Source organism: Dunckerocampus dactyliophorus, chromosome 17 (genome assembly GCF_027744805.1).
Source record: "Dunckerocampus dactyliophorus isolate RoL2022-P2 chromosome 17, RoL_Ddac_1.1, whole genome shotgun sequence".
NCBI lineage: Eukaryota > Metazoa > Chordata > Actinopteri > Syngnathiformes > Syngnathidae > Dunckerocampus > Dunckerocampus dactyliophorus.
The window spans coordinates 16,992,636-17,014,662 of NC_072835.1; the positions used below are offsets into that span (position 1 = coordinate 16,992,636).

The 22,027-nt window shown below is 41.3% G+C and overlaps 1 protein-coding gene and 1 long non-coding RNA gene across 2 annotated transcripts in view; one reads left to right on the forward strand and one right to left on the reverse strand.

Annotated features, from left to right (window-relative positions):
• Positions 1–234: 234 nt before the first annotated feature.
• On the reverse strand, positions 235–21,905 carry LOC129169728 (inactive tyrosine-protein kinase PRAG1-like). Its single transcript, XM_054756411.1, has 6 exons — positions 21,657–21,905; positions 15,740–16,090; positions 14,045–15,669; positions 6,758–6,888; positions 3,582–4,348; positions 235–2,872 (listed from the first exon to the last, which is right to left on the reverse strand). Exons 2-6 carry the CDS (start codon positions 16,010–16,012, stop codon positions 1,742–1,744), a joined length of 3,927 nt encoding a protein of 1,308 aa, XP_054612386.1. The 5' UTR covers positions 16,013–16,090; positions 21,657–21,905; the 3' UTR covers positions 235–1,741.
• The window catches only part of LOC129169730 (uncharacterized), a 34,199-nt gene continuing 14,266 nt past the window's right edge, over positions 2,095–22,027 (forward strand). The window contains exon 1 of the long non-coding RNA XR_008566466.1: positions 2,095–2,127. This is a non-coding gene — a long non-coding RNA (uncharacterized LOC129169730). The remainder of the gene's footprint in view (positions 2,128–22,027) is intronic.

Genomic DNA, 22,027 nt, shown 5'->3' on the forward strand with positions numbered 1-22,027 from the left:
ATACGAGCTAAAACAAGGTGAAAAACGTACGCGCTGCTCGAAGAAAATACTCTATTTGTGCTAGGTAAGCCTGCTAAGCCACATAAATGTAGTTTAAAGTGTAAAATGTGTTTTAATCAGCATATGGTTACTTTTTTGCTCGTTGTGTTAATTTAGTTAGTAATAATTAATCATAAAACTAGCTGGCATTGCTAATAGTGAAGACGAAAACTACCACATTTTAAAGTGACAAAATAAATGCAGTTTATTGATTGACATACACACACACACACACACACAGTCTGTTGATTAGTAATGACAGAGCACCCTTTACAAATAAAAAAATACATGCAGTCTGTGAACCTCTCACCACTTTTATTAGATATAAAACGCTGCTACTTTCAAATAAAACAACAACCTCCAGTGATGACTACAGGATAACGAATAACATAAATATTATGTTTAACCGCCGCTCATATTGGCAAGTTTTGTTTTTTAAGACCTGCTTGCGGCATTTATTGTAGAAAAATGGAGCGTTGTTATGAAAAGCCAGTTTCACAGCAACAACCCTCCCGAACATTTATTTACATTTTGTGGAGTCACACAAACAACAGAAGGCACGGTGTCAAAATCTTTCAAAAAGAAGGGAAGAAAAAGCAGTAGGATGAGTTGCATGTTTTTTAGCCAGCAGATAATTAAATCAAAGACATTCCAAAGGATATTGTTCAAAAAACGGTACCATTGTCTATACACCACATTAGTACTTTGCTCAAGACAACAGTAGAGGTGCCAGTTATGCTTTAAATACAGAATGGGACAACAGAAAGTGTTAAAAGTGTAACATTACGAAAATGAGCCATATGAGAATGTAAATGGACGGTTGGTTGACGCATGTAGCGGTAGTGCTCACAGGAAGTAGGTGGCTTCACAGTGTTTCCTTTTTGTAAGAAGTAAAAGTGCCGCGCTGTCTGCACCCGTCTAGCTATATACCATATGAGCAAAAGTATTAGGACTGTATGAGACTCCTTAATTCCTTCTTAGATGTGAAAGTAAAAAAGGTGGGGGTCGAGTCGTGAATTCTGAGGGACTCCATTCCCTCAGTATTTGATGGAATAACAATTATGAGAGATCAGAGGTCTTATATTTCTTAAGTGTGGTAGTTTGATTCAGTGTCCTCCAGGTGAGGACTCTGGAGGGAACCTTGAGGGACTCCGCTAACCCAAATCTTTAATGAAATAAGGAACACGGTCAGATTCCTTGAAGGTAAAAACAGAAGAGTCAAAGTTTTGGGATGGAAGCCAATGTTAAATGAAAACAAGTGTGAACCTAGAGGGACTCCACTTCAGATACAAGCCAACAAGAAACCCCATTTAAGGAAGCCTTGTATTACTGATGATACACATTGAGATAAATGAGCTAGACCTCTTGAATCCTAATTCTTCATCTTGGCAAGTTATATTTAGACAATTGTAAGCTTCCAACTTTGTGGGAACAGTTTGGGAAAATCAGTTGGGCCCTTTTCTGTTCTGGCATGACAAAGCAGGTTTGTAAAGTTGGGGTTAGATGAATTTAGTTTCCATCAAGCACCTTTGGGATGAGCTGCAACTAGAGATCACAAGCCAGACTTGGAAGACTACAAAATAATTGACATATTTTCTTCAATTTTGAGGGCATGTCCTAATCTGTGTCCATATATACGTATTAGTTTGTGACATTATCAGTCTTCTCATAACCACTTTCCATGCTCCCATTTTTTCCAGCATTACTTGAGCGAGTAAAGCAGCTCAGCAGTGTGACACAGAGCCAGAGGGTGAGCCGAGGAGAAGTACTGACAGCACAACCAGTCCTCCAGCTCCGCGTTCCTTTCGGGCTCCAGCGAGCGCTCGGCGAACTTCATCATCAGCAACGCCCGTTTGACATCCAGCCAGTTGAGGAGGCCCTCGTGTCGGGCCCCCTCCGCCAAGCCCCCGCTTTGCCCATGCCTCTCCCACTGCTGATCCATCAGGTCCCTCCTGGGTCCCCACAGCAGGCTCTGCAAGATGCGCTTCGCATCCTGGATGTGGATGCGCTTGATGGGGTCTGGTTGGAGCAAGAGCTGCGCCAGTCGTTGGAGTCCGGCAGAGTACAGCGACACAGATGGGATGGCAGGTAAGTCCTCGCAGCGGTAGTCCTGTTCCCTCAGGGCAGGGATGACCTCAAAAGGGTTGGGCTGATGGAGTAACTCGTAGATCAGGATGCCTGTCTGGAATTCGTCAAATTTCCGGTATTGGGCAGCCGACACGATCTCAGGCGCCAAGCGAGCGTGGTCCCGCTTCACACGAGGGTCCACACTGGTTGACGCAGCATCCTCGGTGGAACGGCGCTTGGCTTTGGCAAAGTTGCTGATCAGGAGGCGGGGGAGGTGACGCTGACTGTCTACAGTGTTAAAACCGTTAATTGTCTCAGTCTGCTGGGTGGAAGGAGTGCCTTGTTTGCACTGGTGAGGAACCAAGAGGAGATTCTCCAGGCAGAGGTCGCGGTGCGTGACCCCGTGCTCCTTCAAGTGCTCCAGACCATTGCAGAGCTGCAGTAGAAGGAAGCAGACGCGGCGCTCGTACACTTCCGGCTGGCTTTTGTGGAAGGAGTCAAACTCGCGAGCAAAATCAGCTGTTGTCTGACGAGGGATCTCAGGTGTGATGACGACCACTCGCTCTCGCTCTGCTTGCTGACCGGTTGAAGTCCCCATGGGTGAGGTTGGCATGGCAACCTGATCGGACGGCAACATGCTCTGGGGGACGCAGGCCAGAAAGTGTCCACAGTCCTGCTGCAGGTTGTAATGGGCGGGCATGCTCTGCTGCACCGACAAACCATAGAGGTGGCCCTGCTTGGCCTCCAAGGACGGACTCTTGCAGATCTGGCGAGGTAGGAGGGAGGAGGAATGAAGAAGAAGAAAGGAATGGATAGGGGAGGGGAGGAATTCCAGGGAGGGGAGCCAAGGAACACAAGAAAGGAATTCTTGTTAGCAAGGTTTCAAGGTCAGTGCCAATTCAGTTCCTGTTCCCATTCATGTGAAATCAATGCCACTGATGCAAATCTAAACATAATCCCTAGCTGAAGGTTTTTTTAGTCCCCAGAAGAAAGGGAGGGATTTTATGTTTTTATCCTGAGACGCAGAAGTCAAAACAATAACTTTTAAAGCTGTTCTTAGTGCCTTGGGATCACTTCGAAAAAGAAGGTATTCTTTGTGTTACACCTTTGAATTCTCATGATAGCTATGAGTTTGAATGTATTCATGATTTAAGTACATAACATTCTGAAGTTAGATTAAGGTTTTGAGGTTTTATCAAACTAAATTCCAGCAGGATTGTAAAGATGAATGAGCAAGCCTTTGGGCATCCGGGCAGCGGTTTCAAATACTGTACAAAGAGTCCCTAAAGACTTGAGGACAAAGGTCATGGGGCGACTGATTACACAACCTTCCTACTCCTGTTATGTTTTTACATAGGAACATCTAGTGGTACCAGAACAAACAAGCTCAGCATCTGATTTTAATCTCTGGACCAACGTGCGACACCTTGTATGCAAAGGATCACTAAATGGGTAGAGTAGCATTTTGGAATTACCTTCACGGCGTAGGAGTTGCTGGGGTCGGAAGCGCAGGCAGCAGAATAGTACACAGCATCTCCCGCGTTGCAGCTCGGCTTGTTGGACGTGAGCCTGAACAACGACCAGTTGCTTTCCTCAAACCTTAGTCGGTTCTTCTGGGAACCCGTGAAGTGTTCCTCGCATTTTAGAGCCAAGCGGCGCAAAGACTCTGCGTACAGGCCCCCTAGTTTTGAGTAAACACCTTCCCTACTGTCAATGTTGCTCAGGAGGGTTTGCAATTGCAGACTGGAGCCCAAGTTGGCAGCTGGGCCTGCTTCGGTTGGCATAAAGGGTGCACTTAGCTGAGGGGAAGAGGAGCAGGTGATGCTGCTTCGGCAGTGGACACCCAAACGTCCATGATTCTTAAACGGATCATCTAAAGTCCGGGACCTCAAAGGTCGGCCGAGCGGGGCGTGACAGTGCTCTAGAGACTCATTGGAGGAGAAGACAGGTCTTGGGTCAACAGGACTGGAGGGTAAACTGTCTCGCCTGCTTGAATCGTTGGGTCGACACACATTGTTTTCCGAACCGGTGAAGGGGAGGCGCGGGTAGGACAGGACAATGCCCTTTGAATTGCCGTTATCGGGAGCCGACACGGTGCGGTTTACTATCTTCTTCTCCGGCAGTGGAGGTGGCTGGTTAGCTGAGATGCTAAACGAGGGAGGGTGTGGAGAACGAGGTGCTGAGGTCCCCGGACTTCTCAGGAATGGAGAGGAGCAGGACAGCCGTGTTCCATCCCGAGATCCTGATAAGAGAAAGGATATTACAGTATTAGGAAAGATGCTACAGGACATGATCTACTGTGAATCCATAATAGACCAACTTCCAGAACATTTGTTGAAAACTAGCCTCCCTACCTCTTCTAAGTTAAAATTTCCTTACCTCTTGTCTTTAATCGCGCTGAAAACTTCCATCGTTCCATCCATACATGAGACATTTGTGAATCAAGACTTTATGGCTATGCCAGAGAAGACAGATACTGAGATAATTGTGTGGTAAGGAGGAGGGAGGAGGACGACTGTAAAAGAAAACTAGGATGTAGCCAATCCCTTTTTCCCTCGTTATCGGGCTCCATAATTATCTCTTCAAACAACGCTGGAAGCCAGGAAGTCTCAGCAATTACAAGTGCATTTTCAGAAGAAGGATGAGGGTAATTCCCCTTAAAAAACAAGAGGGAGACACATGCCGGCTTGTACCATGTCGCATTTTAACTTTTGAGTGAGAGTTCATAGTAGTAAAAACCAGGTTTCTGGTTGCAGTCACAACACAGTGTGTGTATGTGTGAAAGAGGAAGAGATAAGATGACGGACTGCTGCAATAAAAACCTTGGGAGTTCCTCTAGTGTTCACTGTGGACAAAGTGCATCAGGGTGAAACAGCAGCATTTCCACACAAACAACTGACGAACTACTTCACACAAAGGGGGATGCATACACAGCAAAATCCAACCCATGAGTTATTAATTCACTGATGACTGTTTTAGTCATAATTTACAGTTCACATGACTGACAGCTTCTATCAAAAGTGGCGTCAAAGTTCTGTGTGTGAAACGTGCCTGTTTTCATGCGACTTTTCGCACTGACTTCCCATCCCAAACTTCATTATCACTTTGTATTTCACTACTAACACATCTTGTTTTGTAGAGGTATTGTAATGTCAGAAGACATTGCGTGTGAATGCGGCAGCTGAATGAATACACAAAGAGGGAAAAAATAGAAATGAGCAGAAGGGGCACGAGTGTCGAAGCAGATGAGGCGACATTTAAAATTAAAAAAGTGTTTAGATAAGTCTCTACTTATGAAAACAGGTAAAATGCTACGATGCTAATATGCTAATGTTAACATGCAACACCCAGCATGGTAGGGCTATGTGTCTGCGGGTGTTAATACTTACGAAAATGTCAAAAAATTATACTATGCTAATATTAGCATGCCAGCGCTAAACATGCGAACACCTGACATGATAGCACTAAGTGTTTATATAGGTTTGTACTCATGAAAACTAAAAGCTAAAATGCTAAAATGACATGAATCTGGCATACGTAGCCGTACACTCCGACAGTACTGCTAGCTTTGTTTACGTCTCATGGCGCAACACTTATGCGCATAGAGTCAATATATTAGAACAGCAGTGTAACGAGGGACAACTGTATACGGCATTCAAGGACACATTCAAAGACATGATATGTAGTATTGTAGCACTGCCCACTAGGTGTCAGTAAGCCACTGCAGGAAGTACGCTGTCCAGAAAAAAACAAAGAACCCTCCCAATGTTATTAACGTGTGAGTCTATGTTATGTCTTAAATATGGCTCCAATGTCTTATTTTCTATTATTGTGTCTACTCTATTGGGTAATGCAAGTGTAAAGGTGACTGTAAGGGTGTTATTTCATGTCTAAAGGGTTCTAATAATGTTAAAACTCCCAAACAGGTTTTCAGTGCGCTCACTGTGAAAATATTATATTTACAAATCAGGAATCCTACTTTGCGGAAATTTACTTATCACAGTCAGATCTGGAACCAATTAATCGCAATAAAGGAGGGATTACTGTGCTGCAATATCCAAATGTTATAATGATGCGATAATGAAGAATCTGCTAAACTGGGAAACTTGAAACCTCTGTCTAATCAAGAAGTCATAATACATAGTTAATGTGACTGACAATAAACACTAACTTCCAAATAAGTAGCATCCCTCAAGGTTCTGTGCATGAGCCTCATCTGTTTCTGTTAACATGCCTACTAAAGTGACTTTTCACGCTGGTTTCCAATTCCAAACCAATAACTCTTTGATTACACTACCTGCACTTCTTTTCTGTTTGTTTTCTGTACGTTTTCAGTCTAAACCACAACCCTCTAGTCAGGACATGTTAACAAACAACAATAGATAACGAGGGTCTCCTTTGTTTACTTATGAGACAATATTAATTCTAGAGGACACTGAGGGCAGCAAGAAAACATTTCACTCAAAGCTCACCTCTCCTTTCTTTTTGTCAAAGTAGCCCTAATAGTCGTGAAAGTTATGCTTTGCACACCAGGTGACCAGGTAGTAGAAGTAGTACCTGTTTTTGCTAATGGAAAAGCGGCAATAGCGAGTAGAGCTGAGTAGGTACCATGTTGTGAAAAAAGGGGAGGCATTTGATCCAAGCTACTCACCAGTGTCAGCTGTTAGATTATCGGTGGAGGCAGTGGGTAGACCGCCGCTGCCCAGGCCCCGAGGGGATAAGGTCGGGCTCTCCAACGAGCAGTTCAACTCCATGTTGCTGCTGCTCATGTGTCCGGACACCCTGTGTTAAAGACAGACAAGAAGAGGACTGAAAAACACATTGTACTTTCTGTCATTTTTGCATTCGTAGTGCACTTCTTGAATTGCTACAATACAAACATCCTCTTTCCTGTTTTTAAGACATGCAACGTTCTAGTTTTTAGTTTCTGGGTCAATCACATGACGTGCATTTTCCTTTGTAAATAATGTCATCAGTTCATGCCATGTATAACTTAATTTTTAAAAATCAGTTTAACTTGAATATGATTTCACTACAATCAAATAGTCGTTTTGAAATTATTCGACCTGGGACCCACAATGGTCATTACGCTGTGACTCACTTTTATTTATCATTTTTAATTTTATTTATTTATTTTATTATTATTTTTTTAACACTTTTGAGTCAGACCAAGCAAATTGATTTTTTTTTTAATTGCCTATGGCATCTTTTGAAACATTGATGTCCAAAGTACATTTTAGAGGAATTTAATCAAATTCATTGTATCAAGGAAATGAGGATGAACATGAGAACTGCATGCATACAAATAATGCATAATTTAAAAATTAAATTTAATATCAAAATTGCACTACTGTAAATAATACCACAAAATCATATAACAGTGTAATGAATAAATACCAAAGAGGAACATGACTAAAATGTTACTCGATTTCACTTCAAGGTAGGTCAGACATCGGGTGTACATTACATATTATGTACTTTTTGACTTGCTGTCCATGACCCACCCACAATAGATCCGCAGCCCGCTTTTGGGTCCCGACCCACCAGGATCCCTGATCTACAGGACGCCAACTGACCTTTACGGCTGAGTGAAAAGGTTTGTAGATCTCTTTCAAATATGAATAAAAAAGCTTCTGTGAAGTCTTATCGACAAAAACATTTGATTCTATTCAAAAGTGACATGTGTAAACGTGTTGGCAAAAGAAAAAAAAAGTAATGCAGGTGTCCAAACAGAAGCCTGTTTAATTTGATATTTGTTGCCAAAGTCAGATGGCAAAACAAGTAAGTCAGGTTTTTGCTCCCATTTTTCATGAGCTGAACTTGACGGTCTATAACTTTGTCTATGTACACGAAAAGCCCATTTCTCTCTAAAGTTATTCACAAATGTAATTATCATACAGCTGTGCCTTAGGCTGGCCAAGGTAAAAGGACACTTTTTGATGAGAACAGTCGCTTACTGTCTGTGAAAAAGTCCCACAGGTTTTGTTACAGTTTGTTTGATATTATCCTTTCTATGTAACAACCAAAAGTGTCAGATCGGAACACTTATGCATGCATGTATCGAGTTAAAACACCAAAACCAATACTGTTACTGTTCTTCACAATGTGTAGCCTGTTTTTCATCTGTTTTGGGCGGTTTTGGGTGGCAGTGGCGCAGGTGTTAGAGCGGGTTGTTCAGTAATGGGAGGGTTGTCTGTTTGAATCTCGCTTCCTCCGTCCCAGTCACTGTTGTTGTGTTCATGGACTTCACCTACCTTTCCCTCAGGCAGTGTCTCCCACACATGGATGCTCAGCTATGCTGACCTACAACTCGCATCTGGTCCTCAGGCGGTAGACCCTTCTACTTTTACCACTGCTGATTAAAACTGTGCACGTACGAACTTCCTAATCAAGGCGACCAATTAGTGTGAGTGACAGCCACTCAGTAGTCTAATTAGAGCTTCTAATGTCTCAGGCAAACAGCGTCCCATCCCTCCATCTTCCATCACAAAACGACTCCTCCCTCCATTTATCTACTGGCCTTTGGCTTCACTTCCTCCATAAATCAGCAGAACAAATGGACGAGGAGGATGAAGAGGCAAATGTCATTACAAAAGGCGTACAGTTTAAATGATAAAACTGTCTCCGCATGAAGACACACGCAGGCCTAAGCACACCTCCCGCTAGACGACAGAATTTGTTTCCAAAACATGAGATTTTCTCTGGTGAAAGAATGTCAAACGCCGTCTGTGACCCGTGGGAGGAGGTGCACGAACCAATAAGTCTCCAGTGACTTCACTCTTATTTTGGACCACAACATGAGGAAAGTTATACTTTCTACCCGTGTGGAATCCACATCTTGATTTGTACAAACATTTTTCTACAATAAAATAGACTTTATAATATAATATAATATAATATATTATAATATAATATATAATATAATATAATAATAGTCAATAATATACTGTGGTAGTGTTTTTCGGTCGAATATGTACGCCACAAATTTGCCTTGGTTTGCATGCATTCTCGGGTTAGCGTAAAATATGGTGTTCATCTTGTCGTGTTGTTAATATACTGCGCGAGTCCAACTGTGTTCTTAATGTATTTTTAAAATCACAAAACATCCTTGTTAGCATCCTATTAGCTTGCCACTACATAGGAACAGAAACCGTAAGTCACGTCACTCATCTATGATGTCATCAGCGGTTGACTCGAAAATATTAACACAAAACACATTTTTGCAGTTTTAAAATGATAGTTTTAAATTTAAAAAACAATTCTAAATGAGTTTAAATGACAAATGAAATAAATGAACATTCTAGGTTATTTTTACTATCACTGAAGACGTGATCGATCCCAAACACATGATGCGGCAGCGAGATCAACACGGACAGCACCTTCCTGTTTTGTCATGAGTTATTTATAGTGTTTCTCACCTTCTTTATCAAAATGCTGGCACTTACAACGTTCTCTGGCTCCATTTTGGGTCACTGAGGTGAGAAACACTATTGAATTCAAAAAACGACTCATTGCAAAACAGGAAGATAGTGTTGAAGAGGAAGGTGTTGATCTCGCTGCCACATCGTGATTTTGGGAACAGACACAGTCCTTCAATGAAGGTAAAAGAAACCTTAAATGTTAATTTTTTTAATTCCTTTTATTCATCCTTTATAATGTATTTATATGCATTTCAAATTGTTTTCTGGGTGTTTGCTATAATTGTAAAACCATAAAAACATGTTCTTTGTCAACATTTTTCGCTTTCTGGAACGGATTAATTTGATTTACCTTATTTCTTATGGGAAAAATGGATTCGGTTAGCGTCTGTTTCATTTCCACTGTATATTTTTTGACAGATATGTACAGTATATACTAGAAAAAAGTACAACAAAAAATAGAATAAATTCCATCCATCCATTGTCTGTACTGCTTGTCCTCACTAGGGTTGTGGATATGCTGGAGCCTGCCCTGTAATAGTGATATAATATAATTATATATAATAGCAGTATTGTTGTTATATAGTTTAGAAAAAGCAGCTTTAGGTTAACAGCAAAGAATGTCTGTACACACACTATATACAACTTGTAAAAACATGTCATGATATAAAAATGCAGCACTCAAAAGGATGTTTTTGGTTTATTTTAGGGATGCCCGGCTTTAGTCCAAACAACACTTAATCAACATCCTAATTGCACATTTCCTACAATAAACACCAAAGCTTCAGCCTATATCATATGTTTGGAGTATACCACGAAGGTTGTGATTTACATTCCTTTGACTGCACTGCATCATCATCTAACCGAGATCCTTGTAGTCCCAGTGTGGACCAAAAGTTGGTGACACAAACAGACATGTTGTAGTTGCATGTGATCCTGACGTCAAAAACGAATATCCAGCATTTAAGGTGCCTGAGTGTATTGCATTAGTAATTAGGCATTTTATAGGATGGTACTTCAGCTAGGTGGAGCTTGGAAAGAATTTGGGCTGACTCACAATCTGGGAGAGGGAGGCGGCTTGTGGAGGGACACCTGAACACCAAATGTGATGCAACACCTTGATACAATCATGCAACCTACACATAAACAGCAGGTTTCTGTGTTGTGTCAAAAAAACCGTCTCCGTTCTGGATCCTCTTCTTAGCACTGAGAGCTGTTTTTATATTTTCACCCACTTATGTAGCTAAATAAATATTGTGACGCCTCCAAGGTTGAACACATTCAAATTTCCAAAAGGAATTAAGGAAAAGGAAATTAATATGGTCCAAGGTCAAACTGTCATAATGTTTTTATTAACTGTCAACACAATGTTTTAACATTTAACTGTCATAGAAGTATAAAAGAAGTTAACCACTGTAATAACACCTCAAGATGGTAAAATGGATGTCATTTTGAGCCCTCCAACCCAATGTCAGCATCTTCCCAGTATCAAAAGACAAAGCTGCCTACCTCATGATCCAGAGGCTGTGGTCAGAAGTCCCCCAAAAAATAAAGCTTGTGGATCAGCCACATGAGTTGCAGCACCATTAGGGTCATGTGTGTATTTAAAGTCTCAGCAGATAGATTCGCTCACGTTGCAAGTGGTCAGACTCAACATGCCTGATCTATTAATTCGGCTCCTATTGGCGGCCACTGCCAGAGTGGGACATTTTGGGTGTTACCCGGGGCAACAATCTGCTCAGCAGAGCCCCTCCCCTTTGGCTATCTCCAGCTCTGACCAGCTGACATGCCTTCCCCCTATTGAAGAGTCCTTTTACTTCCACACCAAAACACAACAACGTGCGCACTAACCTGCAGGCGGCCTGTAGCGCGATGTGAGGGCTAAACTCGCTGCTTAAAAAATCCGCAAGAATCAGCGCGTTTTATCGTGCATTGATGTCGCATTTCCTCAACCATCTGTGGCTTTTAAATGATTCATGACAACATAATGCTTCACGAGGCGCAGGCAAGTGCACTACCAACTTGTTGGTTAAATCCACAAAAAAAACTCAAATGGGAAAAGCTGTAAAATCTCAACTAAAAAAGGCGAGTGAGTGAGTGCCAATTCCAACACATGGAAACAGGACGAGAAATATATCAAGTTTCACATAACCAGGACGTCTTAAGTTGTTGGCATGATGATACGCCACTGCATTACACTGTGCTACTGATATTTTACACCAGCTTCATCTAGTAACGGAACACTTTGTTGAAGCGCTATAAACACAACAATGCTGCAGGGCGACCTCTTTGCTTTGATTACGATGTACTAACACAAGCCGACACTCAACATTTAACACATTTTCACAGATTAGCATTTTTATCATTTACACCAGGGGTGTCCAAAGTGTGAGCTGGGGCCATTTGCAGCACACAGCTCGTTTTTTTTGTACAATTTTAAATGAAACCAAACTCAAAATCAAATATTTTCTTAGTTAGAGCATAGAAAACCTGTTTACAACATTGTAAATCCAGCTTTTAACGTTATTAGAGCCTGCTAGACATGAACTAACCCCCATAGTCACCTTCACACTTGCTGTAAGAGTGGCTACGTAACAGTAGCCCGTATTAGGGATTATTGTGCCTGATAATTCAAACGCAATAAAAGCCTGTTGTTCCATTGATCAAGTCTGGTGCTTGTGCGTCTTACCAAACATTACAATAACATTACTGACACCTAGTGACCAGTGTAGAATACTACATATCATCACAACATCTTTGAATGCATCTTCTGAATGCCTTATATTTGCATTTTAGTTAATTTAGCCATTTTTATGCTTGAAAATGATTCTTTTAGGCCAAAAAAAATGCTGAAATATGCCTGTTTTTTAACTAGTAATAGGCTGTATTCAACCACGAAGCAACATGATTTATTAATTTATTTTTGAAAAACCATGATAGAGTGAAGCCAAGAAATTTGAAGTGCTAAGTGGCGAGGGATGACAGGATACACTTTGTCACTTGTTACACAAAACCGACACAAAATTTTGGCTTATAAACCATCTTTTCTAAGGCTTTTTACCAAATAGATCAAAATGGGACTTGCGTCCCTTGACTTTTCCTTATCCAGCCCTTACTGAAAGAAGTTTGGACACCCCTGATTTATACAAACAAGACAATAACGGTGACGTTAAAAAAAAAAACTTCCGTTTTCAGAAATGTTTAATTAAAGTCTATGCATTTTGAGGCACTAATAAAATGCTCACAAATGGCCAGAATGGCACCATGTTTTAATGTTTCAGAATATGCTGTCACTTCGACTGTACTCTACTCTTTTAAAGGCGCAAATATACCTCGATGCTTTGCCTTCTGCCTTTTGCCATGTTTTTATTATAACAAAATAAATGATGTAGGATGTTAGCAAACGAGCATCTCACTACAATCTCTTCTGATTGTTGTGTAAGTTGGCTCACAAGTGTGGATTGCACACCAGACTCTCAGACGCTAAGCATGGTAAATACCATAAAAACAAACATAACTGAAATGTTATCATGGTGTAGTGCTAAACTGTATCGCGGTCCAGCCCTAGACATTGCTACTGACACTGGAATGTGCAAAATCAAGCACAACCTTGCAGCAGTAGTCGACTACCAATTTGTTCTTATTTAACATCTCTGCAACATTAGTAGCACATTTATCCAAAAACAATTTTGGTTACAGTCCAAATTGTAAGACTTTAGAGGTTCCACTGGATTCCAGTGGAAAATAATGATTTCTTTAGCATTACCACAGTGCCCCAATGTTATTAGGGCTATTGGGCTGCAGTCAAACAAAGGGTGCCATTTAACTGACCCATTTTATGTGTTCATTACAATAAAAAAAGTCACATTACTACCATGAATAGGACAACACAGGCATTGAGGAAGATGCTGTAACTGTTTGAATGATCCCAAAGTGCTTGGAATAAAGCTTTCACAGTGAGCGTCGCACAGTCGACTGCAGTCAGGTGCAACCAACACTATAGATTGTCCCATCAGAGAGGAGAAAAAGGCATTTATCCTGTCAAGAGTACTGTAAGTGCCCCTAAATTATGTAGTATGTGCAAAGCAGCGTGTCATGGATGAATTACTGTCCCATTAAAGCGAATGTGAGTCACAGGTACGAACAGTGAAGGACAACTTGCGGTTCCCCTTGGATTGCATTCATCTTGGGATCATGACCGATTCCTAAAGGGGCAATACACAATCTAAACTATACCCTCAGAATAGATGTGGTTCTGCTATATAATGGTCGGTGTTTGGCCTGACAGTTCAAGGAAAATATGGTTCAAAATTCCAACAAGGACCACAACAAAAACAGAACAGGACAAGAGGTACCCAGGACCCCTGGACACCACCTCACCTTGGACTCCAGTAATTCACCCTATTAGTTTAGAGTGTACCTTAAATAAGAGAGAGGGTATGGAATTCTACTATACTTGTATGTCAGCGAAGTCTTGCAAACAGATACCACAGAACACTGGTTAAGTGGTTCACACTCACCTGTGCTGTTTCTTGGGTGGAGGTGGTGGTGGTATTGGATTGGTCTCATGACTGCTTGATCCCATCTTCTTCACTGCCAGAGGCTCTGCTGTTGCGCTGTCATGTTGCTTGACCAGCATGCTCCCGCACTGCTTGCCCTCCTCCTCTGCAGCGGCGCCCTCACTTTCCCCCTGACAGGCGCCATTGTTAGGTAGGGAAGGGGGGGCCGTGCCTGGCTCTGTCATTCGAGGGGGGCTGCTTAGGGCCTTACAGTCTCTGGACTCCTTCCAGACAGCAGCACCATTGACTGGGCTTGTCACACGAGACCCGGGATTAGTTGTCAGCATCTTCTTTTCACCTTCTTTCCGCTCCCTTTCCTCCTCCTCCTCTTCCTCCTCGATGCAACCATTCCAGGCAGAGCTGTGGTGGTTGTGGTGCTTATGCCATCGATCAGATGCTGCTGGGCTGTGGTTTTCTGGTTGGACCTTGAAGTGTCCCTCTTTGGCGGACACCATGAAAAGCATGGAGAGTTCTGGCAGAGGAACTGGAGAAGATATGGATGGTGAGAGGCTAGAGGTGCTTAGCCTGGGGAGGTCTGGAAGTGGAACCGGTGAGGAGATGGACGGAGATAGGCTAGAGGTGCCCAGTTTGGGTGACCGGGTGGTTCTTTTTGGTGGAATGGGCGGGCTAGACTGAGGCTTGGGGCAGAGAAAAGGAGAAAGGCTGGATTCTGTAACCAAGGAGGGTGCACTGCGGCTCGGGCTGGGCCAGCGGAAGGCTGTGCTAACGGGGTCATTATGTGCTGTGGGGCTAAAGTGGCACTGGGTGCTGATGGCAGAATCAGGGCTGCTAAGGTAAATTGGCCTGTTGCTCTCCTCTATATGGGCAGCCATTACGGTAATGGTTGCCCGCTGACTTTCTCCTGTGGAGTTCTTAGTCTGTTTTGCAGTGTATGAATGGTTTTGCAACACATTTTCCTGCGGCCTGCGCTTTTTCTTGGTGCTCTCCGCATAAATGGGTTCAGAGTCTGGTCCGCTGGGAGAATTGGGTGTGGAGTTACTCATCGTTTGGGGGCTCCCAATGGAACCTTCGGTCACTGGTAGTGAATCTGTACTGCTACCAAATGAGGAGTCTAAGGGGCTGTTTTGTTTGGATAGGACAGGAGGCGAGTGGATGGAGGACTGACTGTTAGTAAGAGTGTCCACAGATAAAGCGGAGGTTAAAGAGTTGAGTGAAGTGCTGGATGTCTTGGTTGGAAGAACAGTGGTACTTATCCCATTGCTACGGAGTTTGGCAGGACTGGTTGGACCATTATCCACAGGGAACAGTTTCTCAACAGAATTTTGACAATGATAATTTAAACTTTTAGCTCCACCACTCGAGTTATAAGTGCTATTGGTTCTGGGGGTGACGATACTATTCTGCTGCCTAGAAGTGTCCACATTGACATTGTTCTTGACACTTTGAGGACCTCTATTGCTGAGGATCATGGAGTCTTTGGGGGACAAGGAAGGTTGAGAAAAGCAATAGTCCTTCTTGGATTCCGGGCTTTGAAGAGATGAATCTCTGTGGGTTTTATTGCAGCTGTTGCCACCAATGTAAAGCGAGGAGAGGTCCAGAAGCTTCTTTAAACCTTTTGCGTTTTTCTGTAACACAAAAAATAAAGGTTAGAGAACATAAGCATTTATCAGACATTAACAGTTTAAGACGAATCACCTTCTCTATGTTCATGTTAATGTCAGCCATGGAGTCGCTGGTGTCCAGGCTCATCATGGTGGGCTTAACGGCGATGGTGGGCTTGCTGTAGGGTGAAGGCGCTGTCACTGCAGCTTCTTCATCGCCTCCAAGACTGCTCTTTAGACACGCGGCGGATGCAGCGCCATCCAGGCCGCCGCCGACCGTATGCCTGTGTGCGCTCAGCTGGTGGAAGCAGTTCTTACAAGAGCCGGGTTTCCACACGTGTTCTGCAAAGTCACTGCACACTGACATCTTCGGCTTCACTCGATCGTCTGGAAGGTCAGAAGCGACGACGGAGTGTTTCGGCACACGCAGGTCGCACTGTCATGGCTAGAAAGGAAAAAAGGATGAGGTTGAAATAAGCAGCCAGCAGCACAACATGGACCCACGGGCCAACATATGTACACATATATATTATATTAATATGTAATATTAATATGAATGTAAAAATAAATTAAATACATAGTTTGACAAAACAAAAAAACTTAATTTTAATTTTTAAATTGTATTAATCTGTTTAATGTTTAAAAAAATGAAGCATTAATAAGAATGATACATTGAGTATAATATTTTTAAAATAAAAATTAAAACACCAAATAAAAATAATGGACAAAATGTAAACAGTTGAATTAAAACAGCTTAACAAAATTTTAAAAAATGGTTTGTATTAGGTTTTATTTTATGTTAACACTTTAATGTAAAACAAACAAACAAACAAAAAAAACGCAATCACAAAATGATCTTATGTAGGCCAGGTCCACACACACAGAGACATTTACAAAGGTGCATCTCTGTGCGAATTTAGGCTTTTCTTTATAAAATGTGGATGTTTGGACAATGTGCAAAGGAAAATCTCATAAAATTTTAGTGCAGTAATTTTTCCCCCTACTTTTGTTAACATTGCAAGACTGGGCATGTTCCAGTGGATCAAGCATGAATGAATGACAACATTCAGGTATATGCAAGCGGTACTTATCAATGAAGGTGTTCAGTTTGAAGCTGGTCCAGAATTTGTGTCTACTGCGTGGCCTTGGCTTCTTAACTGTACCTGGAGATTTTATTTTTGGTGTGAATTGAAAGGATCAAAGGTCTAACTTCCAATGTAAAAACAGCCACAAGAAAGCCTGATAGGAGATCTCTATAAGGTTATAAATATCATCATGTGTAGATGTAACTTAAGGAGAACAGCGGCACTACTTTACGTTCCCATGGCCTCCTAAATTAGCGGCTATTTGGTGTCTGCTGAAGCACAGACAGGCTGCTTGTTGTTGAGCCTTGCAACATAAAAGCCCCCCCGAGGTCCTCGGCAGCCCCCGACATGCTAGAAGAAGATGGAGGAGCCTCAAGCGTCCCAGAGGTCGGAATGTCAGGAATGTCTAAAAGGCGCAAGTCTCACCAGGGTGAATCTCACACCCAGAAAAAAAAACCTCCACCTCCTTCTTGTGGTGTGTGTCCTCCTGGCACAAACAAAGCGCACCTCCTTCCTCCTGTTGAACAGGAGCGACAGTGAGAGGATCAACGCCACTTCAGAGGGATCATTTGTTCCCTGGCATCTGGCTGCACCCCCTCTTCATTTTCCTTACACCGCTTTAATTGCCTCTCAACAAGGTGCTGCAATGACACACAACCCCATTAGGCCGCTCTTCAAAAAGACCCACAAACATGTCCCACGTGGTAGTTACGAGCTTATACAATAAGGGAGAAAAATGCTGTATATGTTGACTAAGGAAGGTGGTGTCTTCCTGGTGGTTGATAAAAAAATATAATGAAGACATGTTTGCATTTGATTTTGTTCACGCTGACTCACTTTGGGCAGGAAAGTGCCCACTTGCTCGGTGTTTGTTTAGTCGTGCCTGTGACGACAACAGCAGGGAGTTGGCGAACCTCGCCTATCAACTACGTGGCATCCGTGTCAGTCTAAACCAGTGGTTCTCAACTGGTGGGTGAGGACCCAAAAGCGGGTCACGGATGCATTCTGGGCGGGTTGCAGACAGCAAGTCAAAAATTACAGTAAAATATTTAATATACAACTGATCCCTGACTAATTTTGAAGTAAACTGAGCAATATTTAGTCATAGTCCTCCTTGGTATATGCTTATTGCACAATTATAATTTCTGATTTTGTGGTCTTTTTGATATTTAATTTAAATGTATGCATTGTTTGTGTCCATGCAGTTATCGTGTTCTTCCTCATTTCCTTCAGTGCCGTAATAAATTCCATAAAATGCACTTTGGGAATGTAATTTTGTGTATCCGTGTTTCAAAAGATGACAGGTGATTTTGGAAAAACAAATACATTTGCTTGGTTTGAGTTATATAAAAGTATAAAAAAAAAATAAAATAATGAATACAAATTTATTATTTAATCATTAATAAATGTATTACTTAATAAAATAAATAAATGAAGGACTAAATAAATAAAAAGTGCCAAAGATAATGAAAAATAAAGAAAACTCAGAATGACTGAATTAAATAAAAGTGGAGAAAATGAAATAAATGAAAATAAAAATGACAAATAAAAACTTACAAATAATAAAAATGAATTAAATTATTTCAATGAAATTGTATAAAAATAAATACAAAATAAAAATTATCTAAATAAAACTCAATCAATTAAAAAAAATTAAATTACTTAAATAGAAGTGTAAAAAAAAAAAGAAAATTGACTTGAATTAAATGGTCAAAAATAATACAAATGAAAAATGACTTGAATAAAAACAGGTCATGACTTAATGACCATTGGAAAATGTGTGTCCCAATTCGAGGCCATTTGAGAAGCCCTGATCTAAACCAAACATTGACTGATCAGAAAGTATTCATGTTTGTTTTGTGTTTGCATTGATTGTGACCGAGAAGTGGTTGGAATGTCTTCCACTTTCTATGTGGGCCAACCACTCCACCAACTACTTCCAGTTACGTTGAGTTGATTTAAACAAACCTGCAAACGCTGTAATGTGCATGCCAGGCCAGTAGTTGGCGATGTCAAACAAACACTAAACGCAGACAAAGCTCTTGTTTTAATATTCACATTAGCAGTGGAGTGAATATACAGTGCACTTCTTTTATCCAGGAGTGTTATTAGCGCAAACACAGCCACAGCACGGTTACTATTTGACAATGACATACCAGCACATATCCGCGTGTCCTGCGTACTGTATTTAGTGTTTACACAGAAACAGTAACACTGTTGTTTACAAAAACGTCTACCTTGTTTCCATGCACCAACAATGTTGTTGTCACGATACACTTTTTATCTGTTTTCAGTTCACAAAAAAACATTATTAAAAAAAAAAAACAATTACGATTTTGGTGGATACGATTTGTCTGATATGTCAGTGGTAAGCTTTTAATGTTCAATCACAGCCCATGTACATCACAACAATTTTGATTTTCTCTATTTTGGAATAATTCATATAGAAGATATTTTTACTTTCTTGAAGTCAGTGTTTTTAAACTGTGCCCATTGACACTTTACTGTTATTTGCCCGAAGACACAAAATTCCTGCAATGCAGGTAGTGCCAATTGCTTGCTCTCATTGTCATTGTCAACTTTTTTTGTTTGTTTGCCAGGTAGCTAGCGCAGTTACGCAAAATCTACTTCGGAATTTTACTAAACTTTGTGCAGGTGTGGGGGATATTCCATCAAATAAAGCATTTTGATGCAAAACTGTATAATTTTAAATAAATGGAACATTTTTCAACATATTACGGAATTTCTCTGATTTAAAAAAAAACAGACATACATAGGAAGTGGTCATCTGTGAAAGTGTACAATTTGATGCTGATCCATATTTAGATTGTTCGGCCGACTTTAGTTGTGTTCTGTCATGGTGTGTTCAGTAAGTCGATCTGTCGTTTCACTTTCCCAGCAGGGGATCAATGACAGCAACAGAAAGGGAGGAGGACATGTTGGAGAATCATCTGTGAATGCCCAACATTTTTCTGCTGTCTGTCGATTTATCCTCCAAACAAACTTCACCTTACATCTCCGTTTAGGTCATTACTGCGTCCACCGACATGTTCTGGGATGTTTGTTTGACAAGAGCGTGACCACACTGTCTACATTCTCCACACCTCCTCAAGCTCAAGGTCCAAAATTCCTCACTTCCTCATACAGCAAGTTCAGTCACATGACAACTTCCAAAACAGCAGAAATGTATTTCATGACTATGTTAAACGTCACCCTGAGATGAGAAAAAGACGTGAAGGTGGCAATTGTTGGCTTTTCATACTACTTTGTAAGAATATCAACAAAAGAAATACAGTAGTCCCTTGCCACTACATGGTTCGATTTTGGCGGCTTCACAGATGGTTAATGATTGAATACGGCCCATTATTAGTCAAGACATCTGCATATTTAAGATGATGTCACATATTTTATTGCCTAAATTAAGCATTTTTCAAGCATAAAATTGGCTAAATGAAGTAAAATACAAATACATGCATTCAAAATCCGCATTCAAAGATGTTGACGTAGTATTCTAAACTCTTCGCTAGGTGTCAGTAATGTTACTGTAATGTTCCGTGAGGCACACAATCACCAGACTTGGTTGGCAGAATGGCAGGCTTTTATTGCAGGTTTGAATGATCTCACTACAGCCAAAATAATCCCTAATAAAAACATGGGCTTATGTTGCGGTCGTAACGCACGGCAAGCTGAAACTCAACTATGAACCCCTGACATCACATCCTGTCTGCCACCCTTTAGCAAAGCAACTATACCCCCTAGTGGCTGTAAACAGAATAGAGAAATGACAGTACAGTTTATTGGACATTTATATATAAATAACAAATTCACAATATCTTGGGACTATACTGTAGTTTCTTGATTGAATCCAAGGTGGTGCTATTAAAGGTGTAATAATTCACACAAATCGAGATTTTTTTAAACTAAAAATATGTCATTTTGGCTGGTGTTTTTACTTGACAGGTCTGTTTTGGGAGTCTAAAAATGTGTCACAAAGTGAAAGTTTGCAATGACATCAGAATGCAGTCGTTACATTTTCGCAAAGCCTACATTTACATGACGCATTACTTACAAGCGTCTTTATTTTTGTATCATACACGTCAACATTGGTTGTTCAAAAGGCGGTTTTGTCCTTGAGTGTTTCATTACCATGTGACATCGCCAACTACTGGCCTGTAATGCATATTACAGCTTTTTTTTTAATAATATTTTTTAGCGCTATTAGAAGGATTGTTTGACATTGTCATCAGTTTTTAAAGCTTTTCACAAATGCAAAGAAATACATTTCCGTTTTACGACTTGGTGTGTGTGCTTCATTACCTACGATAGTCACCCGGACACAATTTTTGACAGAGTAATTGCCTGAGTAAATAGCTGTTTTTTGGGGGGAAAGACAGGCATACGTCATGAAAGACAAGACCGTATTGTGCTTGTGAGCCAGCAATTAATTAGACTACAAACATGGTGACCGAGGGGGAGCAGTAATAAAAAGGTTAGGAAAAGAAGCTGGAGGGCTTATCAACACACAGCAGCTGCTCAAGCTGCACTTTGAATTGTTGTGTAGTGCTAGGTCATCTGAACACTGATTGTTCTGAAGTTACTGCACATGTGTGGGAGCCACATGAATGAATGAGATAAGTTATTAAAAAGTGAGCAAAATACCTGTTGTGACGTCACAATGATAACATGAAGTCCTCACTTCTTGGTGCACATTGAACCATCATTTAAAATGAGATCATTTAACGTGTGTTTATAATATTAAAATTGGATTCAACATTTTTTTTCCTATTTAATCCTAAATAAGTATAAAGGAGCAACATGTTCATTGTGTGCTAAAACAGAATTCTATAAAAAAAAAGAAGAAGAAGAAGAAGAAGAAAAAAGAAAAAAGAAAAAAAAAAGTACATTAGGAAGGTTAGCACAGCTTACCTGCTCTGACTTCTTTTTTGCCTGGCAACACAGAATCCACCCCTCCAGAAAAAAAAAAAACACCACACCAAAGACCACAGTTTAAAAGTCATGCATTGGAATCCCTCCAGGACACCGATACATCCGTCTTGTCTTATTCCACAGACAGGTTCACAAGGCGGGGAGCTTCAGCGCTGCTCCCCCGTCTCCTTGCAGGCGTGCGCGTTGCTGCTGCTGTTTGCACTGAGAGTGTGAGCTGTGCAGAGGTGCAGCAGGCAGGACTCCTTTGCAGCAGACCGTGGGAGGAGGGAAGGGGTGGGAGGAGCTCCCAGCAGCCACGCGGTCTGACCACTGGTGGTTTTTTATTACCTCCACCAAGGAGGAGGTTATGT

Excerpts from the sequence above, each read along its gene's own strand:
- LOC129169728 (XM_054756411.1), bottom strand. The coding sequence starts at position 16,012 with ATGTCAGTGTGCAGTGACTTTGCAGAACACGTGTGGAAACCCGGCTCT. Across the intron at positions 6,889-14,044 it reads CCACCCAAGAAACAGCACAG|GGTGTCCGGACACATGAGCA; the intron begins GTGAGTGTGAAC and ends TCTTTAACACAG. Across the intron at positions 2,873-3,581 it reads GCAACTCCTACGCCGTGAAG|ATCTGCAAGAGTCCGTCCTT; the intron begins GTAATTCCAAAA and ends CTACCTCGCCAG.